This window comes from Cnephaeus nilssonii, assembly GCF_951640355.1.
Source record: "Cnephaeus nilssonii genome assembly, chromosome: 5".
In the NCBI taxonomy this organism is placed as follows: domain Eukaryota; kingdom Metazoa; phylum Chordata; class Mammalia; order Chiroptera; family Vespertilionidae; genus Cnephaeus; species Cnephaeus nilssonii.
This window is the reverse complement of record NC_137076.1, coordinates 79,481,571-79,503,842: the sequence shown is the minus strand read 5'-3', so window position 1 is coordinate 79,503,842 and position 22,272 is coordinate 79,481,571. Positions and strand designations below refer to the sequence as shown.

At 49.5% G+C, this 22,272-nt stretch overlaps 2 protein-coding genes across 3 annotated transcripts in view; one reads left to right on the top strand and one right to left on the bottom strand.

Moving 5' to 3' along the window:
• Nucleotides 1-15,896, top strand: part of SIL1 (SIL1 nucleotide exchange factor) — a 212,319-nt gene extending 196,423 nt beyond the window's left edge. The window contains exons 8-11 of one of the 2 annotated variants that reach the window (XR_013813523.1): nucleotides 2,267-2,363; nucleotides 2,789-2,953; nucleotides 5,777-13,169; nucleotides 13,207-15,896. Coding sequence is in view for 1 of the 2 variants with exons in the window: in XM_079770873.1 (XP_079626999.1) it covers nucleotides 2,267-2,363; nucleotides 2,789-2,953; nucleotides 5,777-6,133 (619 nt within the window). In the remaining variant the exon portion in view is untranslated. Of the gene's footprint in view, nucleotides 1-2,266; nucleotides 2,364-2,788; nucleotides 2,954-5,776 lie in introns of both variants that reach the window. The other variant, XM_079770873.1, reaches the window with a different exon arrangement.
• A 2,955-nt stretch (nucleotides 15,897-18,851) lies between these two features.
• CTNNA1 (catenin alpha 1) overlaps nucleotides 18,852-22,272 on the bottom strand; it is a 202,705-nt gene continuing 199,284 nt past the window's right edge. The window contains exons 17-18 of the mRNA XM_079770838.1: nucleotides 20,802-20,936; nucleotides 18,852-20,038 (exon numbers count right to left, since the gene is read on the bottom strand). Of these exons, the coding sequence (XP_079626964.1) occupies nucleotides 19,751-20,038; nucleotides 20,802-20,936 (423 nt within the window). The 3' untranslated portion in view covers nucleotides 18,852-19,750. The remainder of the gene's footprint in view (nucleotides 20,039-20,801; nucleotides 20,937-22,272) is intronic.

The following is a 22,272-nucleotide window of genomic DNA, read 5'->3' as shown; positions in this document are numbered from 1 at the left end:
TCTGTTCTTGTCTTCTTGGCTTGGCTGGGTGATGTCTCGTCTCTGGGTCTTGTTCTCAGCAGATCTGTAGACAAGGGCGAAGCTTTGTGCTGTGTTTGGATGGCCTTGTCTCGGCCACTCTGCAGTGCCAGAGGATGGGGGTATCAGTGGCCCTCCCCGAGGCGGATGCAGTGTCAGGCCTGGCAGAACCCCCTTCCGTGGGAGGCAGCATTTGACATTTGTGTGGTCCTTGTCTTTTCCTGGACGCTGCCTGTTGCGGTGAGCATTCCTCGGGCACATGATGGCAGAGACAGCCCTAATGAGCTCACACTTTGATGAAGCAGCGGCCTTTCTCAAGTTGGGGAGCAGGGCAGGGAGAGGTTCAGCTCCCGGTCCCCCGTGCACGGTGCCCACCTGCCTGCCTGGGGAGGAGGCCCCAGCCGTCTCCAGACTGCTCCTCAGACACGAGTGGTTACAGTGGGACTCCTCTCTGTTGAGAGGGACGCAGGGGGACAAAGGCACCTCCCACTTTACAGCAGGAAAACTGGCTTAGTGTGCCAAGTCTGCTTTGAACCTTGAAGCTGGTGCCGGGCAGGAATAGAGGGTGGGCCATCCAGGACTCACTCGGGGCCCATCACTATGCCGTTCGGCAGCACTCGGGGAGTGCCTGCTCTGTGCCAGGGCCTCTCCTGCAAGCAGCAGTGCAAACACTCTCTTATTGCCTGCCTCCATTTTTCTCTGTGGTTTGGACCAGGACTTTCTCCCTCTGATTTGTTAACACCCTGCCTCGTGCTATGAGGACCCCCTGCCAAGGTTGGGGGTTAGGAGGAACCAGGCCCTTTTGGGGTCTCCAGGGAGCTGGTGGCCATCCTAAGGGAGGGCAGCCAGAGCCTGATGGAGACTTGGTACCCTCTGTGGGCTGTCTGATCTCTGGCCGTGCCCTTCCCTTTGCTGCTAGCCTCAGGCTTTTTATGTGCCTGCTGCCTTTTTTCTCTGAAGCCTCAGAAGTGGCTGGTGAGGGAGCCTTGACCTTCCTCAAGGGCCTAAAAACATAGGTCCCTGTGTTTGGCACTGGCTCCTTAATTGATCATTAATTTGATCTGAGAAAGCACGGGTCCTGAAAAAGGGTATCCTGGTGGGGTTCCCTGCCATGTGCCCTCCCTGGCACCCTTCCGGGCCCAGCACACTTTCCTCCAGGAGGGCTGTGCCTGAGTGTTTGACTCATCACTCTCCCAGCCTGGAACGCGGAGAGGAGTCCCAGCGGCAGCTCTGGGTGCTGAGCGTTTCAGCACTGCCTGTTTGTTGGTTGGCACGATTATGGTTTATTCATTCATTCCCTCTTGTTCAGGGTCCTCTGCCTTGGCAGGCTCTGTGCTGAACGCTGAGGTTACAGGGATAGAGAACGTCGCAGTAGCTGCTCTCAGAGAGTGGAGGGGCTGGTGGGGAGGCACTGGGTTGGTCCTGTTTCAGGATTTGCAGAGGCATGCAGAGGCTCCCTGCATCTTGTGTTTTCTTTTCTTTCCTCCCACAGCGTTCACTGTGGCTGTGTGTGCTCCCCCAGGAGGGGAGAGGAAAAGAACGGGCTCCTGTCGAGGGGACCCCATTAGTAATGGCCCCTCAGTGTGTGATGGGCCTGGGGTCATTGAAAGAGGGGAAGGTGGACGAAGGCTTTCCATAGCAGGGGCATAGATGCAGCACCCTTAGCATCAGAAGGATCTTAAAGTGGGAGATGTGATTTCCTTTTTTTTTTTTAATATTGATTTTTTACAGAGAGGAAGAGAGAGGGATAGAGAGTTAGAAACATCGATGAGAGAGGAACATCGATCAGCTGCCTCCTGCACACCCCCTACTGGGGATGTGCCCGCAACCAAGGTACATGCCCTTGACCGGAATCAAACCTGGGACCCTTAAGTCCGCAGGCCGACGCTCTATCCATTGAGCCAAACCGGTTTCGGCTGATTTCCTTTTTTAAAACACTCCAGCCTGCTGGCTGCTGGGGAGGGGAGACTGGCATGGGGGCACTTGACCCTGTCGTTTGTGCCATAGGTCATTGTACCAGGTGGATCCACACTAATTAGCCTCTGTTTCCCCATCTCAGTTCTAGCTTGTCCAGAGGGGGAGAACCGTGCCCACCCCCTTGCACACCTTGTTTCTCCCAGGGATGGCTGGTGTAGTGTCAGCTCTCTGACCACCCAGACCCCTGGGCTGGGCACAGTGGTGTTGCCCCAACTTGGTGAATAGGTACCAAGTCATGCTTTCCTGTGCTTCCCCTTCCCACTCTCCATAGCAACCCCAAGGTCCAGGTGGAGGCCATCGAGGGTGGAGCCCTGCAGAAGCTGCTCGTCATCCTGGCTACGGAGCAGCCTCTCGCTGCAAAGAAGAAGGTGGGATTCTGCTCCTTTCCTCCTGCCCAGCCGCCGGCACCCGTGGAGCCTGAAAGGCACTGGTCCCTTTCCAGGCCGTGCATGTCCCTTTGGGGGGCATAGGCGAGAGGTGCCACTCACTCACAGTCTCGCAGCAGCATGCCAAGGCATCTGGGGGCCTGGATGTAGCTCCCACCGTGTGGTTTTGAGTCCCACACCCTGGCGGCCTGCACTGGGCCTCGATTTGTCCACTGGGTGATGTTGAAGGTATCTGGCTCTCCCAGTCCTGAGTTCTGGGGTGTGGCTGTCCCTGAGGGTCGTGGGTGGAGCCAGGAAGAATGGGAGCCGAGCTGAGGTGGTTGGTACACTTACAGCTGCCTTTTCTGGGCCTGGGGCAGGGCCAGCTCTGTTTGGCCCTTCACCCATCTGGATCTGTGCCTCCCCAGGTCCTGTTTGCACTGTGCTCCCTGCTACGACACTTCCCCTATGCCCAGCAGCAGTTCCTGAAGCTGGGGGGCCTGCAGGTCCTGAGGAGTTTGGTGCAGGAGAAGGGCACAGAGGTGCTGGCCGTGCGCGTGGTCACCCTGCTCTACGACCTGGTCACCGAAAAGGTGAGTCCCCGCTTGCCCTGCCTCCCTCTCCCTGTTTGTGTTTGCTTCTGACCATTGGATCCTGGTCCCCTCCCATGTCTCTCTCATTCACCCCTTCATCCTCATTAGTAAGTGCTTTGGAGCAAACATGCCAGCTCTGAGCTGGGCAGACAGGGATGCTGTGGGGCCCCAGTTCAGGGCTCCAAACCTAGTATTTCTGAGATATCAGGGAGGATGTCCTGTGGGAAATGACTGCTGAGCTGAAATCTGAGGCTGATGAGGAAGGAGAAAGGGGGTCCGAGCACAGTGTGCAAAGCCAGGATCAGTGTGATCGAAGGCCAGAAATAGTCTGGATGAGCCCTTCACTTAATGAAGGGTATTTGGCTGAAGCATAGGGTGGGATGATGAGGAGCAGGAGGGATGGAGCAGCTGTGTCTAGGAGCCATGACAGCAGCCAGGAGACCAAGGAGCCAAGGGCTGGAATGATACCGAATCTTAATATTCTAGAAACCTGGAGTTGCCCACTCTGAGAGCTTGGGCTCTGGGCAGGGGCTCAGAATGGCTGCCCTGAAAGGCCCTGGGGACCCCAGGTGCTTGCCACCTGGAGGAGACTTGGTGCCTGGCTCACTTTGGCCTTTGTGAGACTAAAATGTGTCTTAATTATGGATAGGGTAAAACCAGCTAGGCCTGGATTCTTAGTTCAGCTGCTGCAGGGAGCATTGGCCGGGCCTTTTCAGCTGCCTGTCATTCTCCCTAGAACAGCCCGGCTGCGGATTGGTGAGCAGGGCTGGGCAGCTGCTGGAACCGCTGCTGAGCTGAGTGTTGGAGGCTGAGGGGCCCCTTCCTCCCCCCTGCCCCTCCCCCCTGTGCTTTGCTGAGGGTCAGGGCTGTCCATTGCTGCTTCTCTGTCAGCTATTGCTTTTGTGTGCTTGCCCTCTCTGCCTCTCTCTCTCTCTTGGCCTGTCATGTCTCTCAGTCTCCCTCCCTCCCCCTCTCCCTTCCTCTCTCACCCTCTCTCCCTTCTTTTTCCCTTCTTCTCCCTCTCTCCCTCTCCCTCCCTCCCTCTCTCCCTCTCTCCCTTCTTCCTCCCTTCCTTTCACTCTCTCCCTTCTTCCTCCCTCCCCCTCTCCTTCTCTCCCTCTCTTCCTCTCTCCCTCTCTCCCTCTCTCCTTCTCTCCCTCTCTCCCTCCCTCCCTCCTTTAAGCTGCAGAACCCAGAACAGCAGGCAGCCATGTGGTGCTCACATCCAATTAATAAGGCCCAGGCACAGCTGACATCCTGGACGTGGGCCAACAAGCCTGGAGAAGGACGTGAACACTGGCTGGAGAGAGAGACTGATCTCTTTCTTCTGTTGCCTTGGGTGTCTCTTCACTGCCCCCAGCCCTGGCATGGTGGGCACTGACATTGGCTCATTCCTGGAGTCCTTGGGGTGCTATGAAGATCAGGGAGGGACGGGTGTCTCTCGGCAAACAGTACAGAGACAGCCATCCTCCTGCAGCAGAGGCTTTAGGACAGATGTCAGCGTGCTCTGTGCTGGAGGCAGTCAGGGCTTCTCTGTTCCCCAGGAGTGAAGAACTAGCCAGACTGGGAATGGGTTGTGAGCTTTTCCTGTTCCAGGATGCTGACCCCTCCCCCTCCCAGCTTCCTCCACCAGCCCCAATGGGCCCCAAGGCCATCATGTGGTCTATTGGCCCCTCCTCTTTCCTGGGCTTCCCCTCTTGCCTTCTCGGTACCCTGCATGCCTCATTCTCCCCTGGAGTTAGCGCAGAGACTCCTTGCAGGTACACTTACTACAGCCCATATGGGGCCTTTCCACCCCTGCCAGCCCTCCACCTCTGCACAGCCTTCCTCTGACATTTGAAATAAGCTGCTAACTTGTCAGGTTTTAGGTGTTTCTTTTGCCGCCTCTGGCAGCCTGGCAGGATTGGTTCCACCATATTTTGCTAATGGGGCTGGGTTCCTGCCCAAACTTTCCTCAGCTCTTCAGACCCTCCGCCTAGAGGCCATCCTCCTTAGACACTCAGGGCTCTGGGTGTGTCCCATCAACCAGCATAACCTGCCATTCTTTAAACTTTTTTATTTTTATTTTTATTGATTTCAGAGAGGAAAGGAGAAGGGGGGGAGAGAGAGAAACATCAATAATGAGAGAGAATTATTGATCGGTTGCCTCCTGCACGCCCCTTACTGGTGATCGGCGTGTAACCTAGGCATGTGTCCTTGACCAGAATCGAACCCAGGACCCTTCCATCCGCAGGCTGACGCTCTATCCACTGAGCCAAACGAGCCAAGGCTAACCTGCCATTCTTCAAAATGAGGTGGCCCAGGCATTGCTATCACCCTCCTGTGTGTGGGCCCTCCACTCCATCCTTATCCACTCGGACAACTCCCACCTATCCCTCAAGGCGCAGGGAGGCCCTCACTGGTTCAATTCCCACTCCACCACTGACAGCTGGATGGTCTTGGGCTGGCACCACAGTACACGGCTGACTAAATTTATTATGCTCTTTAGGAATTACTCAGTTAACTTTTATTCTCCTGCCAGACCCCGAGCTCCTTAAGAGCAGGGACCATGTCTCCATCTTCATGTCTCCAGCATCTGGCACACTGCACAGTTGTTTGGATGAGTGGATGGATGGATAGATAGGTGGGTGGGGGAGCATGTGTGAAGCCATGAATCCTGCTGGCCTTCTCCCAAAAGGGCCTTGGAGGCCCAAGGGGATGAAGGAAGAGGGTTCGAACTCACAGGTCAGCCATGTGCCTTCACATCTGAAGGGCAGGGCTGACTGCTCTCTGTGTGTTCTCTCTTCCCCACCCGACCCTGTCACTTGGCCATTCGGATGGCAGATGTTTGCTGAGGAGGAGGCCAAGCTGACCCAGGAGACGTCCCCAGAGAAGCTGCAGCAATATCGCCAGGTGCACCTCCTGCCGAGCCTGCGAGAACAAGGCTGGTGTGAGATCACTGCCCACCTGCTGGCGCTGCCTGAACATGATGCCCGTGAAAAGGTGCTGCAGACACTGGGCGCCCTCCTGGTCACCTGCCGGGACCACTACCATCAGGACCCCAAGCTCAGCAGGACGCTGGCCAGTCTGCAGGCTGAATACCAGGTGCTAGCTGCCCAGGAGCTTCAGGATGGCGAAGATGAGGGCTACTTCTGGGAACTGCTGGGCTCTATCAACAGTTTGCTGAAGGAGCTGAGATGAGGCTACCCCTAAGACAGACTAGACTGGAACACTGCTAGTAAGGCTGAGAGGTACCAGTTTGGATGGGTTCTTCAGGGGACAGCAGGCAGGATGGAGGGCTTCCCTACTGGGGTCTGGGCATCATCCGGGCAGTGCTGGACTAGCCATTAAATGGAGGCATGAAGGTCATTATCTGTCTGTCTACTGTGCGTCTGTGCAGACTTGGCACAGCCCTTGATGACATGCTGCATGGTCAGCCCAGGGCATCTAGTAACAGGCCCCCCTTTGGGAAGGATCCAGGCTCAGAGTTGGAAAACTCTGGCTGGGACATAGCTTTTACCACCCAGTAGCTCTGTGACCTTGTCAAGTCACTTACCTTACCTGAGCCTGTTTCCTCATCTGTCAGAGGGTTATGTTTTCTCATCTGTCAGAGGGTTATGCCATTAAATGAGAGAAAACGTGCATAAAGGACTACCCTGGTGCCTGTGCTCGTCCCTTCCCCCAGCCTGCTGTGAGGGGAAGTCTGGGGATTATCTCCCTGCCCCTCTACCTTGTACCAAGTAATGGATTTCAGGCCACTGGTCCTGGAAGAAGCCTGAGGGCATCACCACATGCAGGGATGCTGATGGGCTGGGCTGAAGTGATTGGTGCTGGGACCTGGGTGCTGGAGGATGCTGGGAGTGGCTTGTTCACTCGGGGGGCCCTTGGGTATAGGCCTCACCCTGGGAGAGGAGTGACCTCACTAAAGCTGGTAGTGGGAGCCCAGGCCTGCTTCTCTGTGCCTTTGCCCCTCCTCTGTGTCCATGCTGAGCTGGGCAGAGCCCAAGAAGGAGGCCTTGGAGGCGGGGGCAGCCGAATCTGACAAGTCCCTGCCCCCACCTCAGAGAGGCTGGGAGCCTACTGCTGGTTGCCACGGCAACCCCAGCTCTGGGCCTTCCTGATTTGGATTCTGGTGCGTTTGTTTATCAGCCTTTCCCAATGCACCAGAGGCTCACTCCTGCTGTTCAGGCAGCCCCTCTCCGCCTGCGTGTAGAAACCTCCTCTTCCCGGCCTTGCATACAGAAATCTCAGCTTCACTCTGCTGAGGGGAAACCGAGTACTTACTTCCCTGAAGTCCCTTTGCTTAGCCTCAGACCTTCTCCTGCTCACCTCATGCCCCGGTACTTACCACTTCATGCCCTGGAACAGTGCCCCAGGAAGATGTAGAAAGGCCTGAGGTGAGAGAAAGAGGTCCATTTGAGGAAGCCCAAGTTCAGTGTAGCTGGAGGAAGTGATGGGGTGAGGGGCCAAGTGGCTCAAGGTGGAGCCACAGGGGTCAAGGGGACCACATTCTCCAGTGCCTTGTTAGCTTTGCCGAGGAGCATAGCCTGATCCTGATGGAGCCGGGAGCCAAGGGGAGGGTTTGGGCATTTTCCTGGCTGCTGCTCACTCATTCACAAAACAAATTGGATTTAGGACTAACTAGGGGCCAGGCACTGTTCCAGGGCATGAAGTGGTAAGTACCGGCGAGGGGCAGACCACGACAAATAAGTATATAATACGATGCCAGGCAGTGAGTGCTAAAAGCTGTGCGGAAAATAAAACATGAGAAGGGGAAAGAGTGCTAGAAAAGGCCTCCCTAAGTAGACGTAGTGTGAACGGAAGAACACAAGGCCGTGAGTCAAGGGGATCAGAAGAAGTGCTTTGTAGACCAAGGGAAGAGCAGATGGAAAAGTCCTCAGGCAGGAGCATGGTGGGGGGCGGAAGAAAAGCAAGAGTCAGTGGCAAGGAGAAGAGTAAGCAATAGGGAGGTCAGATCTCAGCAGTTACAGTAAGGTGGGAGTTTTCTCTTGGAGATGGGAGCCATGGAGAGACTCAGCATGACTGACATCTAACAGGATCACTGTTGCTGTGGTAACGAGATGACAAAGGGGCAAGGACAGAAGGAGAAGCCTAGTGCAGGGTCTACTGCAGAACCGTGGTGAGAGCCAGGGTGACGGTGATAGAGAAGGCAGGCCATGTGCTCAGACTCCAGATATGTTTTAAAGAGGGAGCTGGAGGGCGTGTGGTGTGTGAGGAAAGAAGGTCACGGATGAAGCCTCACTTAGGGTCCTGAGCAAATGGGCTCCTGGAGGTACTGGTTCCAGAAGTGGGAAGAGAGAGGGTAGAGGAGAAAAGATTGAGGCATTATTGTAGACATGATTTTGGATGTAGTTTGATTGAGATTTCAGTTGGATATTCAAGTGGAGATGTTGAATAGGCAGCTGGAGAAAGAGTCTGGAGCTAGGGAAGAAGAGGTCATGTGTGAAGACAAACGTGGAAGCAGCGTGTGCTGGAGCCAGCTCATAGCAGCCGATAAGCCATGTGGGTTTTAGAAACATTGCGAGCTGGTTGTCAAACAGCCATTATTAAAAATCAGCACGGCCCGTGTGTCTCGGTTGGGCATCATCCTGTGCGCTGAAAGGTTGCTGGTTTGAATTTCGGTCAGGGCACATGCCCAGGTTGTAGGTTTGATCCCTGGTCAGTTGATCGTTGTTTCTCTCTCATATTGAAGTTTTTCTTTCTCCCTCTCCCTTCCTCTCTCTCTAAAATCAATAAAGACATATTTTTAAAAAATTAATTAGTTAAAAAATAAAATTATGTAAACTTACAATTAATATATTAAAAAAGCAAAGATAATTTTTAAAAATTAGTAGAAAGAGCAAATTAAACCCAAAGAAAGCATAAGGAAAGGAAATAATAAAGATAAGAGCAGAGAAACCAATAAAATTGAAGGCAGAATAACTAGAGGAAATCAATGAAATGAAAATATGGTTCTTTGAAAAAAGAAGACACAAATTACCAATACCTGGAATTAAAGAGGGGATATCACCATATTCACTTATTAAGAGGATAGTAAGTGAATGCTACAAACAACTCTTACGTCCATAAATTTGGCAACTTAGAAGAAATGATGGACCAATTCCTTGAAAAACACTGCCTTTTACTGCATTAGTTTTCTATTGCTGCTGTAACAAATGAGAATGAGCTTAATGCCTCAAAATAACACAAATTACCTTATAGTTTTATAGGTCATAAATCTGACAGTTTCGCAATATAGAAATCAAAGCCACCAATAGGATTGCATTCCTCCCTGTCAGCTCCAATAGGATCTATTTACTCGCCTCTTCCAGCTCCTTGAAGCTTCCTGCATTCCTTGGCTTGTGGATCCTTCCTCCTTCAAAGCCAGCAAAAACAAGTCCATTTATAATAAAAACTCTGAGCAAATTAGGAGTAGAAGGGAGCCTCCTTAACCTGATGAAGGGAAACCACATAAAAACCTACAACAAGCATCAAACTTAATGGTCAAAGACTGACTTGTTTTTTCCTAAGACTGGGAGCAAGGTAAGAATGACCATTCCGCTCTCCTTTTCAGTATTGTACCAGAAGTCCTGGGCAGTGCAGCAAGGCAAGAAAATGAAATAAAAGGCATGCAGACTGAAAAAGAAGAAATAAAACTGTCTCTATTGAAGGATAACATGATTGTGAATATAGAACATCCCATGAAATGTACAAAAAATGTCTAAGTAACAATGAGTTTATCAAGGTCACAAAATGTAAGGTCAATATATAAAAATCAGTTGTATTTCTATATATAAACAATAAAATATTGAAATGAAAAATTTAAAAACAATATTACTTATAACAGCATTAGAACAGATGAAATACATGTAAGTCTGACAACCTATGGGCAGGATTTTAATGCTGAAAAGTACAAAACACTGATGAAAAAAAAAGATATAAATAAACTGAGAGACATACTGAGTTCCTGGGTTGGAAGACTCAGTGTTGTTAAGATGTCAATCAATCCCTCCAGAATTGACCTATAGAGTCAATGGGATCCCAACAGGAACTTTTTATATTTCAAGAGTCTGATTTGAAAACTTATATGGAAATCCAAAGGAATTGAAGTAGCTAAAACAATCTTGAAAAAGAAAAAAAGTTGGAGAACTCACAATAGCTGATTTTTAAGACATTGTGTCACTGGCTAAAGGATAGACACAGATCAATGAATCACAATAGAGAGTTCAGAAATAGACCCATACAGATATATTTAGTTGATTTTTGACAAAGGTGCAAAGACACTTCAGTGGAGAAAGGATCATCTTTTTAGTAAGTGGTGGTGCAACAAATGGACAGCCATATTTTAAAAAACAAACTTTGACCTATATCTGTCATGTTATACAAAATTGAACTCAAAAGTAATCAGACCTAAATGAAAAATTATAAAACTTTTAGAAGAAATCTTTGTGGCTTTGAATTAGCCAAAGAGTTCTTTTTTTTTTTTTAATTTATTTTATTGATTTTTTACAGAGAAGAAGGGAGAGGGACAGAGAGCTAGAAACACCGATGAGAGAGAAACATCGACCAGCTGCCTCCTGCACACCCCCTACCGGGGATATGCCTGCAAGCAATGTACATGCCCTTGACCGGAATCGAACCTGGGACCATTCAGTCCGCAGACCGATGCTCCATCCACTGAGCCAAACCGGTTTCGGCTAGCCAAAGAGTTCTTAGATACAATAACCAAAAGCATAATTCATAAAGGAAAAGAAGATGATAAAATTAACTATGTTAAAATTTCTGTGAAAGAAATTAAGAAAACAAAAGGCAGGTCACAAGTAGGGAGAAAATATTTGCAAATCACATATCTGACAAAGGACTTATATTCAGAATATATATATATATATATGTGTGTGTGTGTGTGTGTGTGTGTGTGTGTGTGTGTGTGTGTATATATATATATATATATGTTACTCAAAACTCATCAATAATAGTCAATCCAATTTTAAAAAGGCAAAAGATTTAAAATCATTTCACCAAAGAAACATAGATGACAAATAAGCACATGAAAATATGCTCAGCATCATTAGTTGTTAGGGAAATGCAAATTAACATCACAAGACATTCCTACACACCCACTAAAATGGCTGAAAAAATTTAAAAGCCTAAACAGACCAAAAACCTGACAATATCATGTGCTGATGAGGATGCAGAGCAATGCTGCTGGGAATGCAAAATGATGCAGCCACTATGGAAAACAGTTTGGTAGTTTCAGATAAAATTCAACATATACCGTACAACACAATCTCACTCCTAGGTATTTATGCAAGATAAAGGGAAATCTACGTCAACTTTATTTGTAAAAATAAAACAGCCTAGAAACAATTAATGCCCCTCGCCCGGGGGGCGGACAGCAGACCGTGGACATCGGCACAGTGCGGCCCTGCTCCGGTGGAAGAACGAACTGCTGCTGCGCACGGCAGCCTGTGCATCTCACAGGCATTATGCTGATGGAGAGGAGGCAGACTCCAAAGGCTCCATATCGTATCATTCCATTTACATGACCTTCTGGAAAAGGCAAAACTATAGGGGAAGGTTTTTGCGAAGACTCAGGATAGGGGGACGGTTCCACTACATTGGGGAATGTCGGGGGATGGTGATAGAACTGTTCTGCATCTTGAACATAGTGGTGATTACACAACTCTATGTATTTGTCAAAACTCACAGAATTGTCCCCTAAAAAGTATAAATTTTAATGTGTGTAAACTTAAAAAATTTTAAAGGTAATTATTACTCCGCTTTTCTAATAACTTACAGTGAAGCATTATCTGTGCTCTGGAGACGACATGTGTCTGTCGCCTCTGGGTGGTGGAGACATGCTCAACAGTGGGCACCGGTGCTTCCCAGCTCCACCTTGCAGACGGCACCCTCGTGGCTGGAAATCTGACGTGGGAGTATTTTACACCATGGACACTGGGAAACGCTACAAATCAAGGCTTAAAGTGATGAAGAAAATGTTTTAAAAATGTTAATGCTGATTAAACTTACAGTGTCATCTATCAGCACAAAAATCCAAAGGAGTTGTCTTACAGTATTTATTGTTACATGATTTAGCAAAGAAGTCATTCACTGATGAACAAGTGAAACTCCCACAGATGTCTTTGTTTTTTCACTTTCATCTTACTCCTTAAGGTAAACAAAGTATCAACCAGCATTCCTGTCGAACCAGACTCCTTTGTCAATTACAACTGTCAGTTGGCTATGGATGCAGGATTTCAACAAAAATCAGTGAAAGCCTGGTGAGAATCAGTTGGCTGTATGGAAGTTGCAGTAAAGAATATTGTGTATTTTGTTATTATTTGTGAATTGTGTGCCACAATCCTGTTATAGGAGTAAAATGTATATAAACCTATCTCTATGCATCCCCTCCCGACTCTGCCCTGGAGAGCTGGTTATTACCCATTTACCCACATACCACCAAGGCCTAGGAATCAGAAGAAGAGGACCAGGGCCTGACCAGGCCTGGACCACCTCAGCCTTAGAGGTAAGGAGAACGAGCTAGTAAGATGAGGAGCAGGGACTGGCGAAGGGAGGGGAATGTGGAAATCTAGAGAAGGTTTGAGGAGCCGGTGGGGGGGCACCGACTTCACATGCTACTTAGAAGGCACTGGACAGAAGGTGTTAGCTGGGAGAAGAGGAGGGAAGTAGAGGGTCTAAACACTCATCTAAGGTGTTCTGTGTAAGGGGACGGAGGGGTGACATGAACTCAGGGGAAGCTTTTTGTGTTGTCTTTGTGTTTGTTTTTCTTAATTATGGGGCCTATTAGAACAGCGGTCACCAACCTTTCAGACCTCACGGACCACCAGTGGTCCGCAGACCACCGGATGGCGACCGCTGTATTAGAACATGTTTTGTATGCTGCTGAGAAAAATCCAGGAGGAAGGAAACTTGGCAAGGCAGGAAATAGAGGGAAGATTGTGGGGCAAAATCCTTGACTAGGCCAGGATCCAGTGACAAGCCAGGGGGTGGCCTTAGCCAGGGACCTGGAGAGTTCCTGCATCTTAACAGGCATAGTCCTGAGAACCTGGTGCAGGGATGGGCAGATGTGGTGGGAGGGAGCATGAGGGAGTTCCCCGCTTTTGGGAAGAAGGTGGGGGGGGGGGTGAGGGAGGGGGATACAGGCCCCTGCACTGCTCTCTGGAGCTCCAGAACCTGGGGGGTTTGGAGGGACTGGATCTTGAAGCTGGAAGGGGGTGTTGGCTGCTTGCCAGCTGTGTGACTTGGGTGTGAAGATTGAGGGGTGGTGGTAGCACTGACCCCTCACAGGTTGTAAGGATGAGATGGGGTGTGGGTAAAGTCCCCTCTCCCTTCAGTGGAGTGGCCCTGGCCTGGGTGGAGGTGGAAAGCTGTGCGAATGAAGGTGGCAGAGGTGAAGAAGGGCCTTGAAGTACCTGCCCAGGAGTCATGGGAGGCGGTACAGGGTCAGCAGGCAGCGGCTGCCAGCGAGGAGGAGAGCTGGCTCTGCGGTCCGGGTGCAGGCAGGAGTCAGCGGGTGAGGAGCGGCCCCCACAGGGCCAGCTGGTGAGACGCCGTCGCACAGCGAGGTGTCGCTGAGGGTTGTCAGCCCTGCTGGGAAGCAGAAAGGGGCAGGATGGTGAGGCCGTCCTTCTCCAGGTGGCTGTCTCTGAGAAGATGGAGGATTTCGGGGAGGGGGGGGGGGTGTGCTTCGTCAGTTGCCTACTTTTTGCCTTCTAGTACCTTTTTATTGGTTTAAATCAAATGGTTTGAATGGTTCAACAACTATTTCTCAAGCATGTAGCAGACCCTTTGCTGGATAGGGAGAGCAAGACCAATGCTGTTTGTTCCTCAAAAGAATTCAGGTCAGGCCTGTGAGGGCTGGTGCTGCATTACCATGTGCCATGCCCAGGGCCAGGCAGCAGTGGCAGCTGCGGGCCAGTGTTTGCAGAGCTGGTACTTGGATGATTTTAGGTAATACATGAACTATTTTTAAAAAATATATATTTTATTGATTTTTTACAGAGAGGAAGGGAGAGGGATAGAGTTAGAAACATCGATGAGAGAAACATCGATCAACTGCCTCCTGCACACCTCCTCCTGGGGATGTGCCCACAACCAAGGTACGTGCCCTTGACCGGAATCGAACCCGGGACCCTTCAGTCCGCAGGCCGACGCTCTATCCACTGAGCCAAACCCATTTCGGCTAATACATGAACTTTTATCAATATGTTATTTTGATGTATATTAGGAAGAATGTAAGCAGCCCATCAAACATGATTTCACAGATATTGCTGAGGAGGAGGTACAGTTAAACAGAAGTTAGTCTAAGTATGTAATGGTATTGTATTTGGTGTGATGATAAGGGAAAGGTGCTGACAGGACATCAAGTAATGGGCTCATAGGGGGAGCACAGGGTCTTAGGAACCACTTCTAGGGTCACAGTGGGCACTCACACTGCAGGGAGGCACTGGGCTGCCAGCATGTCAGGTGGGCAGCCTAGACAGAGGGCGTCATGCAGAGGCTTTAATCCTTTGAGGTGGTTCTGGGAGATTCATTTGCTGCTAGGTAGAGAATAGATAATGGATGCTGGGACTGATGTAGGCCAGTTTAGCAGTTTAGGAACCTTTGCAGCATTGAGGGGTGGGACCTTGGCCTCTGCTGAAGTGGATGGGTTGAGAGGAGGTAGACTGGGGATGGCTGGGCTGCTGGGCTATAGGGCTTCCAGCAGATCAGGTGAAGCAGCTGAGGACAGACGGGGATCTGGAGCTCAAGCCTGGAAGACAATTTTGGAATGTGACAAACTGATGGCAACAAAAGCCATGAGAATGTTCCAAAGTGTCGTCATGGGTCCTGAGAGTTGGGGTTGGGGTGAGTGGAGGGAGGCCAAAGCCTTCTGGGTCCAGCCCCATAGGAGTTCCCCGAGATTCAGTCATTCTCCTGGTCTTTGGAGAGTCAGTGATGAACAAAATCAAGATCCCTCTTCCTGTGAAACTTATAAGAGAAACAGATGGGCATGTAAATGTAAAGCAAATTCAGTGCTATGAAGAGAGGGCATGGTAGGAATTTCTCGAAGGTCTTTTGGATAAGGTGATTTGTGAAGAGACACCTGAAGATCTTAAAGCACAGGTGTATCTCTGGGGAGTGTTCCAGGCAGTGGAACCACAAGTGCAAAGGGCGAGTGACAAAGCATGGGGAGGGGGAGAAGCTAGAGGGCCAAACCGTCACTTAAGACTTTGGCTTTTACTGGGAGATGGGAACCATTGCAGGTTGGAGCTGAGAGAATGGCATAATCTGACTTGTTTTATAGGGATTACTAGAGGCCCCGTGCACGAATTTGTGCATGGGCGGGGTCCTGTTGGCCTGCCCTGATTGGGCAGATCCAGGGCCAATTGGGGCCAGCCCAGCCAGGAAGAGGGGCCACGGGCCACAGGCGGTTGGCTGGCCCTGCCCCCCTGGTTGAACTCCCAGTTGAGGGGGGATTTGCATATTGATTGTGACTGTCCTGGGGAGTAGGGTGTAGGGGACAGTATGATCAGGGAAGCCCACTGGGGAAGTGACTGCAGTGGTCTGGGTTCAGGTGACTGGGAGTCCACCTCTTGGCATTGGCCCCCTTATGTTGTCCCCCTCCCACAGTGTATCAGGGGTGGACTGTGTGACCAACAGAATATAACGGCAGTGATGGTCATATATATGCCTATGTTTTCTGTTAATCCTCACCTGAGGATTTTTTTTTGCTTGCTTTTCAGAGAGAATGGAAGGGAGGTAGGGGGAGAAAGAGAAACATTGATGTGAGAGACACACATTGACTGGATGCCTCCCACATATGCCCAACCTAGGGCGGGGAGTGAACCCTCCACCCTTTGGTGTGTGGGCCAATGCTCTAACCACTTAGCAACACTGGCCAGGGCAGTGCTGGTCGTATTACCTTTGAGATCAGGTTTTTATTTTTATTTTTTAAATAAATCTTTATTGTTCAGATTATTACAATTGTTTCTCCTTTTCCCCCCCCCATATCTCCCCATCACCCGGTTCCCTCCCCCCCCCCGTTGTCCTTATCCATAGGTGTATGATTTTTGTCCAGTCTCTTCCCATACCCCCCACACAGACACCCCTTTCCCCCTGATAATTATCAATCCACACCCATTCTATGCCTCTGATTCTATTATGTTCACCAGTTTATTCTGTTCCTCAGATTTTGAATTCACTTGATTTTTAGAATCACTTGTTGATAGATATTTGTTGTTCATAATTTTTATCTTTACTTTTTTCTTCTTTTTCCTCTTTTTAAAGAATACCTTTCAGCATTTCATATAATACTGGTTTGGTGGTGATGAACTCCTTTAGCTTTTTCTTATCTGTGAAGCTCTTTATCTGCCCTTCAATTCTGAATGATAACTTTGCTGGGTAGAGTAATCTTGGTTGTAGGTTCTTGCTATTCATCACTTTGAATATTTCTTGCCACTCCCGTCTGGCCTGCATAGTTTCTGTTGAGAAATCAGCTGACAGTCGTATGGGTGCTCCCTTGTAGGTAACTAACTGTTTTTCTCTTGCTGCTTGTAAGATTCTCTCTTTGTCTTTTGCCCTTGGCATTTTAATTATGATGTGTCTTGGTGTGGTCCTCTTTGGATTCCTCTTGTTTGGGGTTCTGTGCGCTTCCTGAACTTTTAAGTCTATTTCTTTCACCAGGTGGGGGAAGTTTTCTGTCATTATTTCTTCAAATAGGTTTTCAGTATCTTGCCCTCTCTCTTCTGGCACCCCAAAAATTCGGATATTGGTACGCTTAAAGCCATCCCGGAGGCTCCTTATGCTATCCTCACACTTTTGGATTCTTCTTTCTTTCCGCCTCTCTGGTTGGGTGTTTTTTTCTTCCTCATATTCCAGATCTTTGGTTTGACTCTTCGGGTGCGGTGGTCTACTCTGTATATTCTTTATTTCAGACAGTGTATGCATAATTTCTGACTGGTCCTTTTCCATTTTTTTGGTATTCTCATTAAGGTCCTTGAAGGTCTCTTCAAGTTTCTCAGCGGTTTTTAGGAGATTCTTGAGTAACCTTATAAATATGGTTCTGAACACTGTGTCGTCCATTAGTTTGCTTTCATCTATCTCTACTTGTGACATACTTAGATGTCTCCACATTTTGGCTGCCTCCCTGTGTTGATGGAGTGGCTTTGTGTGGTCGGTGACCTATAGGGGCTGGTAGCTCAGCTTCCCCAATCACCCTAGGTGGTTGCTCTTGGTACTCCCCTTTGTGGGCTGAGTGGAAAGTCTTGGTGTAGTTAAAAGCCCTGATTGCTGTTGGTACACTGGGAGGAATTGACCTCCAGTCCAATTGGTTCTGAGGGCCTGCTGTGTCTATAATGGAAGAATTGCTGTGCTGGAGACACTGAGTCTGCCTCTTGAATGTGTCCCTTATGAGAGTGGTTGAAATCTGGTGTCATCCACACAGACAGAAAAGTCACTCTCACTCTCCGACCGGCCGAGAGTCCCGTAGGCGTCTGGGTCCCCCGCGTGTCCCCAGAAACTGGAGTTCAGAGTGGTTGGGATTGTTGGTATCACTGGCGGGAGTTGATCTCCAAGCTAGCTGGCTGTGAGGATCAGCAGTGTCTCCGCTGGGAGAGCTTCTGTGCTCAGCTTGGATGGGGCGGAGTTTCAGGGTGGCGCAGACAAGCTTTGGTTTCCTGTCTGCTCCGCCCTAAGAGGGGCGGTTTCTCCGTGCCCGAATTAATGGCTGCGCGCTCTAACCACTTAGCACACTGGCCAGGGCAGTGCTGGTCGTATTACCTTTGAGATCAGGTTTTTAAAAATCCACGACTCCCATGTGGTTGTCGTTCTCCTGGATGATTCACTTGAGGGGAGCCAGTGACCACATGATGAGCTGCTCTGTGGGAGGGCCACAGGACACAGAACCGAGGCCGCCTGCCCGCAGCCGGCAGGGAGTCTGGAAGCAGGTCCCCAGCCCATCTGGCCTTCGGGGAGAGACTGCAGCCTCACGCGAGACTCAGTCAGAACCTCCCAGAGCTGTTCCTGGATTCCTGGCCTTCAGAAACTGAGGTAACAAAGGTTTGTTGTTTTAGCTGCCAAGTTTTGGGGCAGTTCGTTACACAGCAATAGGTGACTAAAATGATGACCAGGTGATAGTAAACAGAAGTGGTTGGACCCATCATACTTTTAAAGATAAGAATTACGACAGATCAAGTTTGAGATATTAAGACATCCATGTGGAGAGTATAGGAGGCAGGCAGTTATAAGTCAAGATACAGGAGAAGGCAGCATTTGGACTGTACATAAAGCCAGGAGTCTGGTTAAGTTTGGAAGAGTGAGTAGAGCCAAAGAGACCTGGGTATTGAGCCCAGGGGAGCACAGCTTTTAATGACTAGGAAACGGCGGCAAAGGAAGACAGAATCAGAGCGGAGTGTTCTGGAAGGCCAGTGAGGAACTTCTGAGGGCGGGGAGATTCACCTGGGCACTTGTACGGTGGAGTTGGTAAGATGGAGAAAGAGCCAATCAATCTGGTAATGTGACCGCCCCCTTAAGGGGGACGGCAGTAGAGTGGACTGGAGGAGAGGGCTGGAATGGCAGAGCGAATGGAAGTGAGGAAGAAGGGACAACAACACACACCTCTCTGAGGAGCTTTGCTGGAGGGGACATGGCGTTAGGAGGGTATTCTGGAGGCAGCTATTATCCTGGTATGGTTATAAGCTGATAGAAACAACTCAGAAGAGAAGGGGGTGATACCCATGGAGATTTTAAGGACACGTCCAAGGTTCCCCTTGAAGGGTGAACACTTGTTTCCGAGGAGCCATGGGCACAGTCTCCTTGTTGGGACAGAGGGGGCACAGATTGGGGGCAGACCCGGGAGATGTTTCATGTAAAACTTGACTGCTGGAAGGCAAAGAAAAAGTACTTTAACTTCTTGGGCTTGGTTTCAAGGTGGACTTTATTGGGAAAAGTTAGTGTAAAAAACATTCGAATTCATAAAATTTAAATAAGATAGTAAAATTATACCTTGTAGCTATAGTAATCGCTATATTAATCACAAATAAGGTAAAGTCTAAATTATTGCCTAAGCAAACGCTACTTCGTTAGGCTACTGTTGTAAGCCCAAGGCAGGAAACATTGCAATTATTAGAAGTGAGCCCAATGATGTATCTGCATTTGGAGCTGAACAAAAGGAAACAAGCAAGTTCTGATTATGGCATCATAACATTCTAGCCTGAAAAAAAGCAACTTTTTAATATGTCCTGCAGCAGAGCACATTAGTAACTGTAACCATGCATTAAAATTCTCATTTCATGTCATAGAGTAATCAGTGTTCTGCACGATACATTGTTTTACTGAGTTTCATGTGGTTTGTCCCTTCAGGACCTTTCTAGAAACGTTTCCTCTCTGGGGACCACTTCCTAAGACACCCAGTTTGCTTGCCCTGGTCATCTTTGGCATTTAATACCAGCCAGCCTGCCCACACCCTGGGCTGGTCGAAGGCCCCTCCCTGAAAAAAGGGTGAGTCAGATCACCCCTTTTCTCAGACCCTAATGCCACACAACTTGGTCAAGAATGTCCCTAAAAGTTAATATGGGATTCTCTTTGGTTATGGGATTTTTATTTAAGCTTATAAAAAAATACAGCTAGAAATATGCTCCTGAATTCTAAAAGTATTTGTGAGTGACTTAAACACAAGTATGTGCTTGCAAAATTCACCACCTGGCCAGGTTAACATCTGCCCATTTCCCTGTGGAATCTAACATCAGTGCTCTATTAGCAAATACGTCTGAGAGAAGAACGGTGACTGATCTTAAGAGCCCGCTGGCTGGGGCGGCCTTAGATGCTGTCCATGGCTCTGAACTCGCTGAGCGCCTGCACAGGGTTCACATGCTTCTTCTGAGACGCCCGTTTAATCTTGGTCTGCGTCTCATCCTGTTTCTCTCTCTTCACCAAGGGCTTTTTCTCCGGTGCCTTCATCTTCCATGACACAGCTGGGAGGTTGAGGGAAGCCATACCCTGCGACTTCTGGTATTTGGTAGAGGCCACATAGGATGCCTTCACTGTCTGCACCACGGCGTTCATCAAGTTCTTGGCGGCCTGGATCAGGGACATGGCGCTGTCCACCTAAGAGAAACAAACATGGGGCGGTGAGGAGCACAGGCCTGACCTTTAGCCCCATGGTTGGGCAAGGGGGGAGCCCCCTACTTCTTCCCTTCAGGGGTGGGCAACAGCCCCATTACTAATTGGCTCTCTTCCAATGGCTGGCTGCTCTTATTCAAATACCCTGAAAAGGCCTGTTTCAGATCTTTTGAAGAAATAAAGGGAACAGTAACAAAAATGTAAGGCATCGTCTCCTACCCTTCACCCCTCAAACAAGCTGGAGGAGGAGGCCTTGCGTCAGCCATCCTAGACACAAACCCACTGCTTTCAGCCTTTGCCAGGGGCACTGACATTGTAGCAGGTGATCAAATGGTGTCAATTTCTTTGAAAGGAAATTCCGGGGAATTAATGGAGCCCAGCACACTGAGCGAGATCACCTCTTTGCCCTACCCCAGGTGACGAGAGGTCCAGAACAGTGATATGGTAAAGAGACAAGGAGGGGTGGAAAATACTCAAGCACTTGGAGAGGTAGAGGAGAGTTGAGAAAGCCTTGCTATATCATCTTTGCAATTTTTGAACAGGCTCAATTCTTCTGTGGGGGAAGAAAAACAAGGAAGATTAAAAAAAAAAAACCCTGCAACTGAGGTGCAGCCAGCCCTTGGCCTCCAAGGAACCAACTTCAGGGATTTCCAGAGCTCACCTTCCCAGTTCAGGGCAGGTAAGGAGTGTATGTGGACAAAGGCGAGACGAGTCCCACCACCCACTTCTTTTCACAGATGAAACTTACCCCAGAGACCACGAGCTCCCCACCAAGGTTCTGCACCTCGGCCTTGACTTTGCTGCAGATGTTGAGCTGGTGGCAGTAGAGGGCGATGCGCTGCAGGTAGGCCAGCAGGTCCTGCTTGCAGGCCGAGTCTGGACACTGACGGGAGAGTAAGTTTAGCAGAGCACCCAGGCCTGATCTAAACACACCTACTCCCAGGGGCTGTTTCTAAACCTCTCAGTGTGCCACCAAGAGAGGCCTCCTCTCTCCTGGCTGGAGCCAAGGGCATGAGAGATGAGTGACCCAATACCTGGGCAGTGTGGCTCTAGGCTGCCCCCTGCTTGGGCCCAAGCCCCTAAAGGCGAGAAAGGCCCGAGTGCTCTGAGCTTGCTAACAACCATCCCAACAGCTCATCTGCTCAATTACGATGCACACTGTGAACACCTGGTGGAAGGAGAGGTTCACTTCGGGCGAAGATGGAGGAGGAGTGAATCAAAGCAAGAGAACAAGCACGTGGAGACCGTGAGGTCTTGACCAGCCACTGCCCAATTCCTGTCTTGCTGCCAAAGCTTAGGAAGCTTTACCCAGAGAAAGAAATACAGAGCACCTCTCAGGTATTTATAGCAAACATTTCCCTCTGGGAGTCTGGGCACAGACAAACCTGTAGACCATGCTGGAAATTTTGAATTTAAGAATGTTTTGGAACACAGCAGAGCCCTATGAAGACATGCACTTTAAGATGAGCGTGTAGGAAGACTGTACTGGCAGCTGTATGGAGGGTGGTGTGGAGAAGGAAGAGGGAAAGCAGTGAGGAGCAGCCACAAGTAGGAGTCCAGGCGTGGGGCTGTGGAGGTCGGCCTGAGCTGGCGTTGGCCAGTGGAAGTACAGCACTTAGCACTGGATTCCGGGAAGAGGGGTCAGGATGACTTCTGAATCTTTGGCCTGAGCGATGAGGCACTGCTGTCCCTCAGCCCAGATGCAGGGTGAGAGGCTTGATACCTCAGGGGAAGGGCTTAGACTGCAGAGAACTGTAACTGAGAAGCAGCATCTCTAGTAAATAAGTCTTGGAACACCGAAGGAAAATGTAAACTTTCCAGGAGGTAGGAACCACATTTTCTGACATATCACTACAGGGAATAAAGGGTTTATGAAAGCTGGGTAGTCGAGAACCCACAGTGCTGAGGACACACACGTCTGTCCCCAACTGGACACATGATCCTGCTGCTTCTAAGAAGTAAATCCACGGGAAGAGGCACTCACACACCTGGGGTCAGCGTGGTAGGCTGGCAAGCAGTTCTGAAGAGAACTAGGAATAAACACGTCCCCAGGGGAGGCTAGTTTTTAGCTGTTATTGAGGGCAGACACACCTCCAGGGATGTTCTCTCATGCAAACGGCTTGTCTCAAGAATTATCAAAGAATTACTCAGAAATTCTTAAAAATCTATGCTGGTTGGCAAGTTAACAATTTTTGAGATGAGAAGAGTGTTGTGTCCCC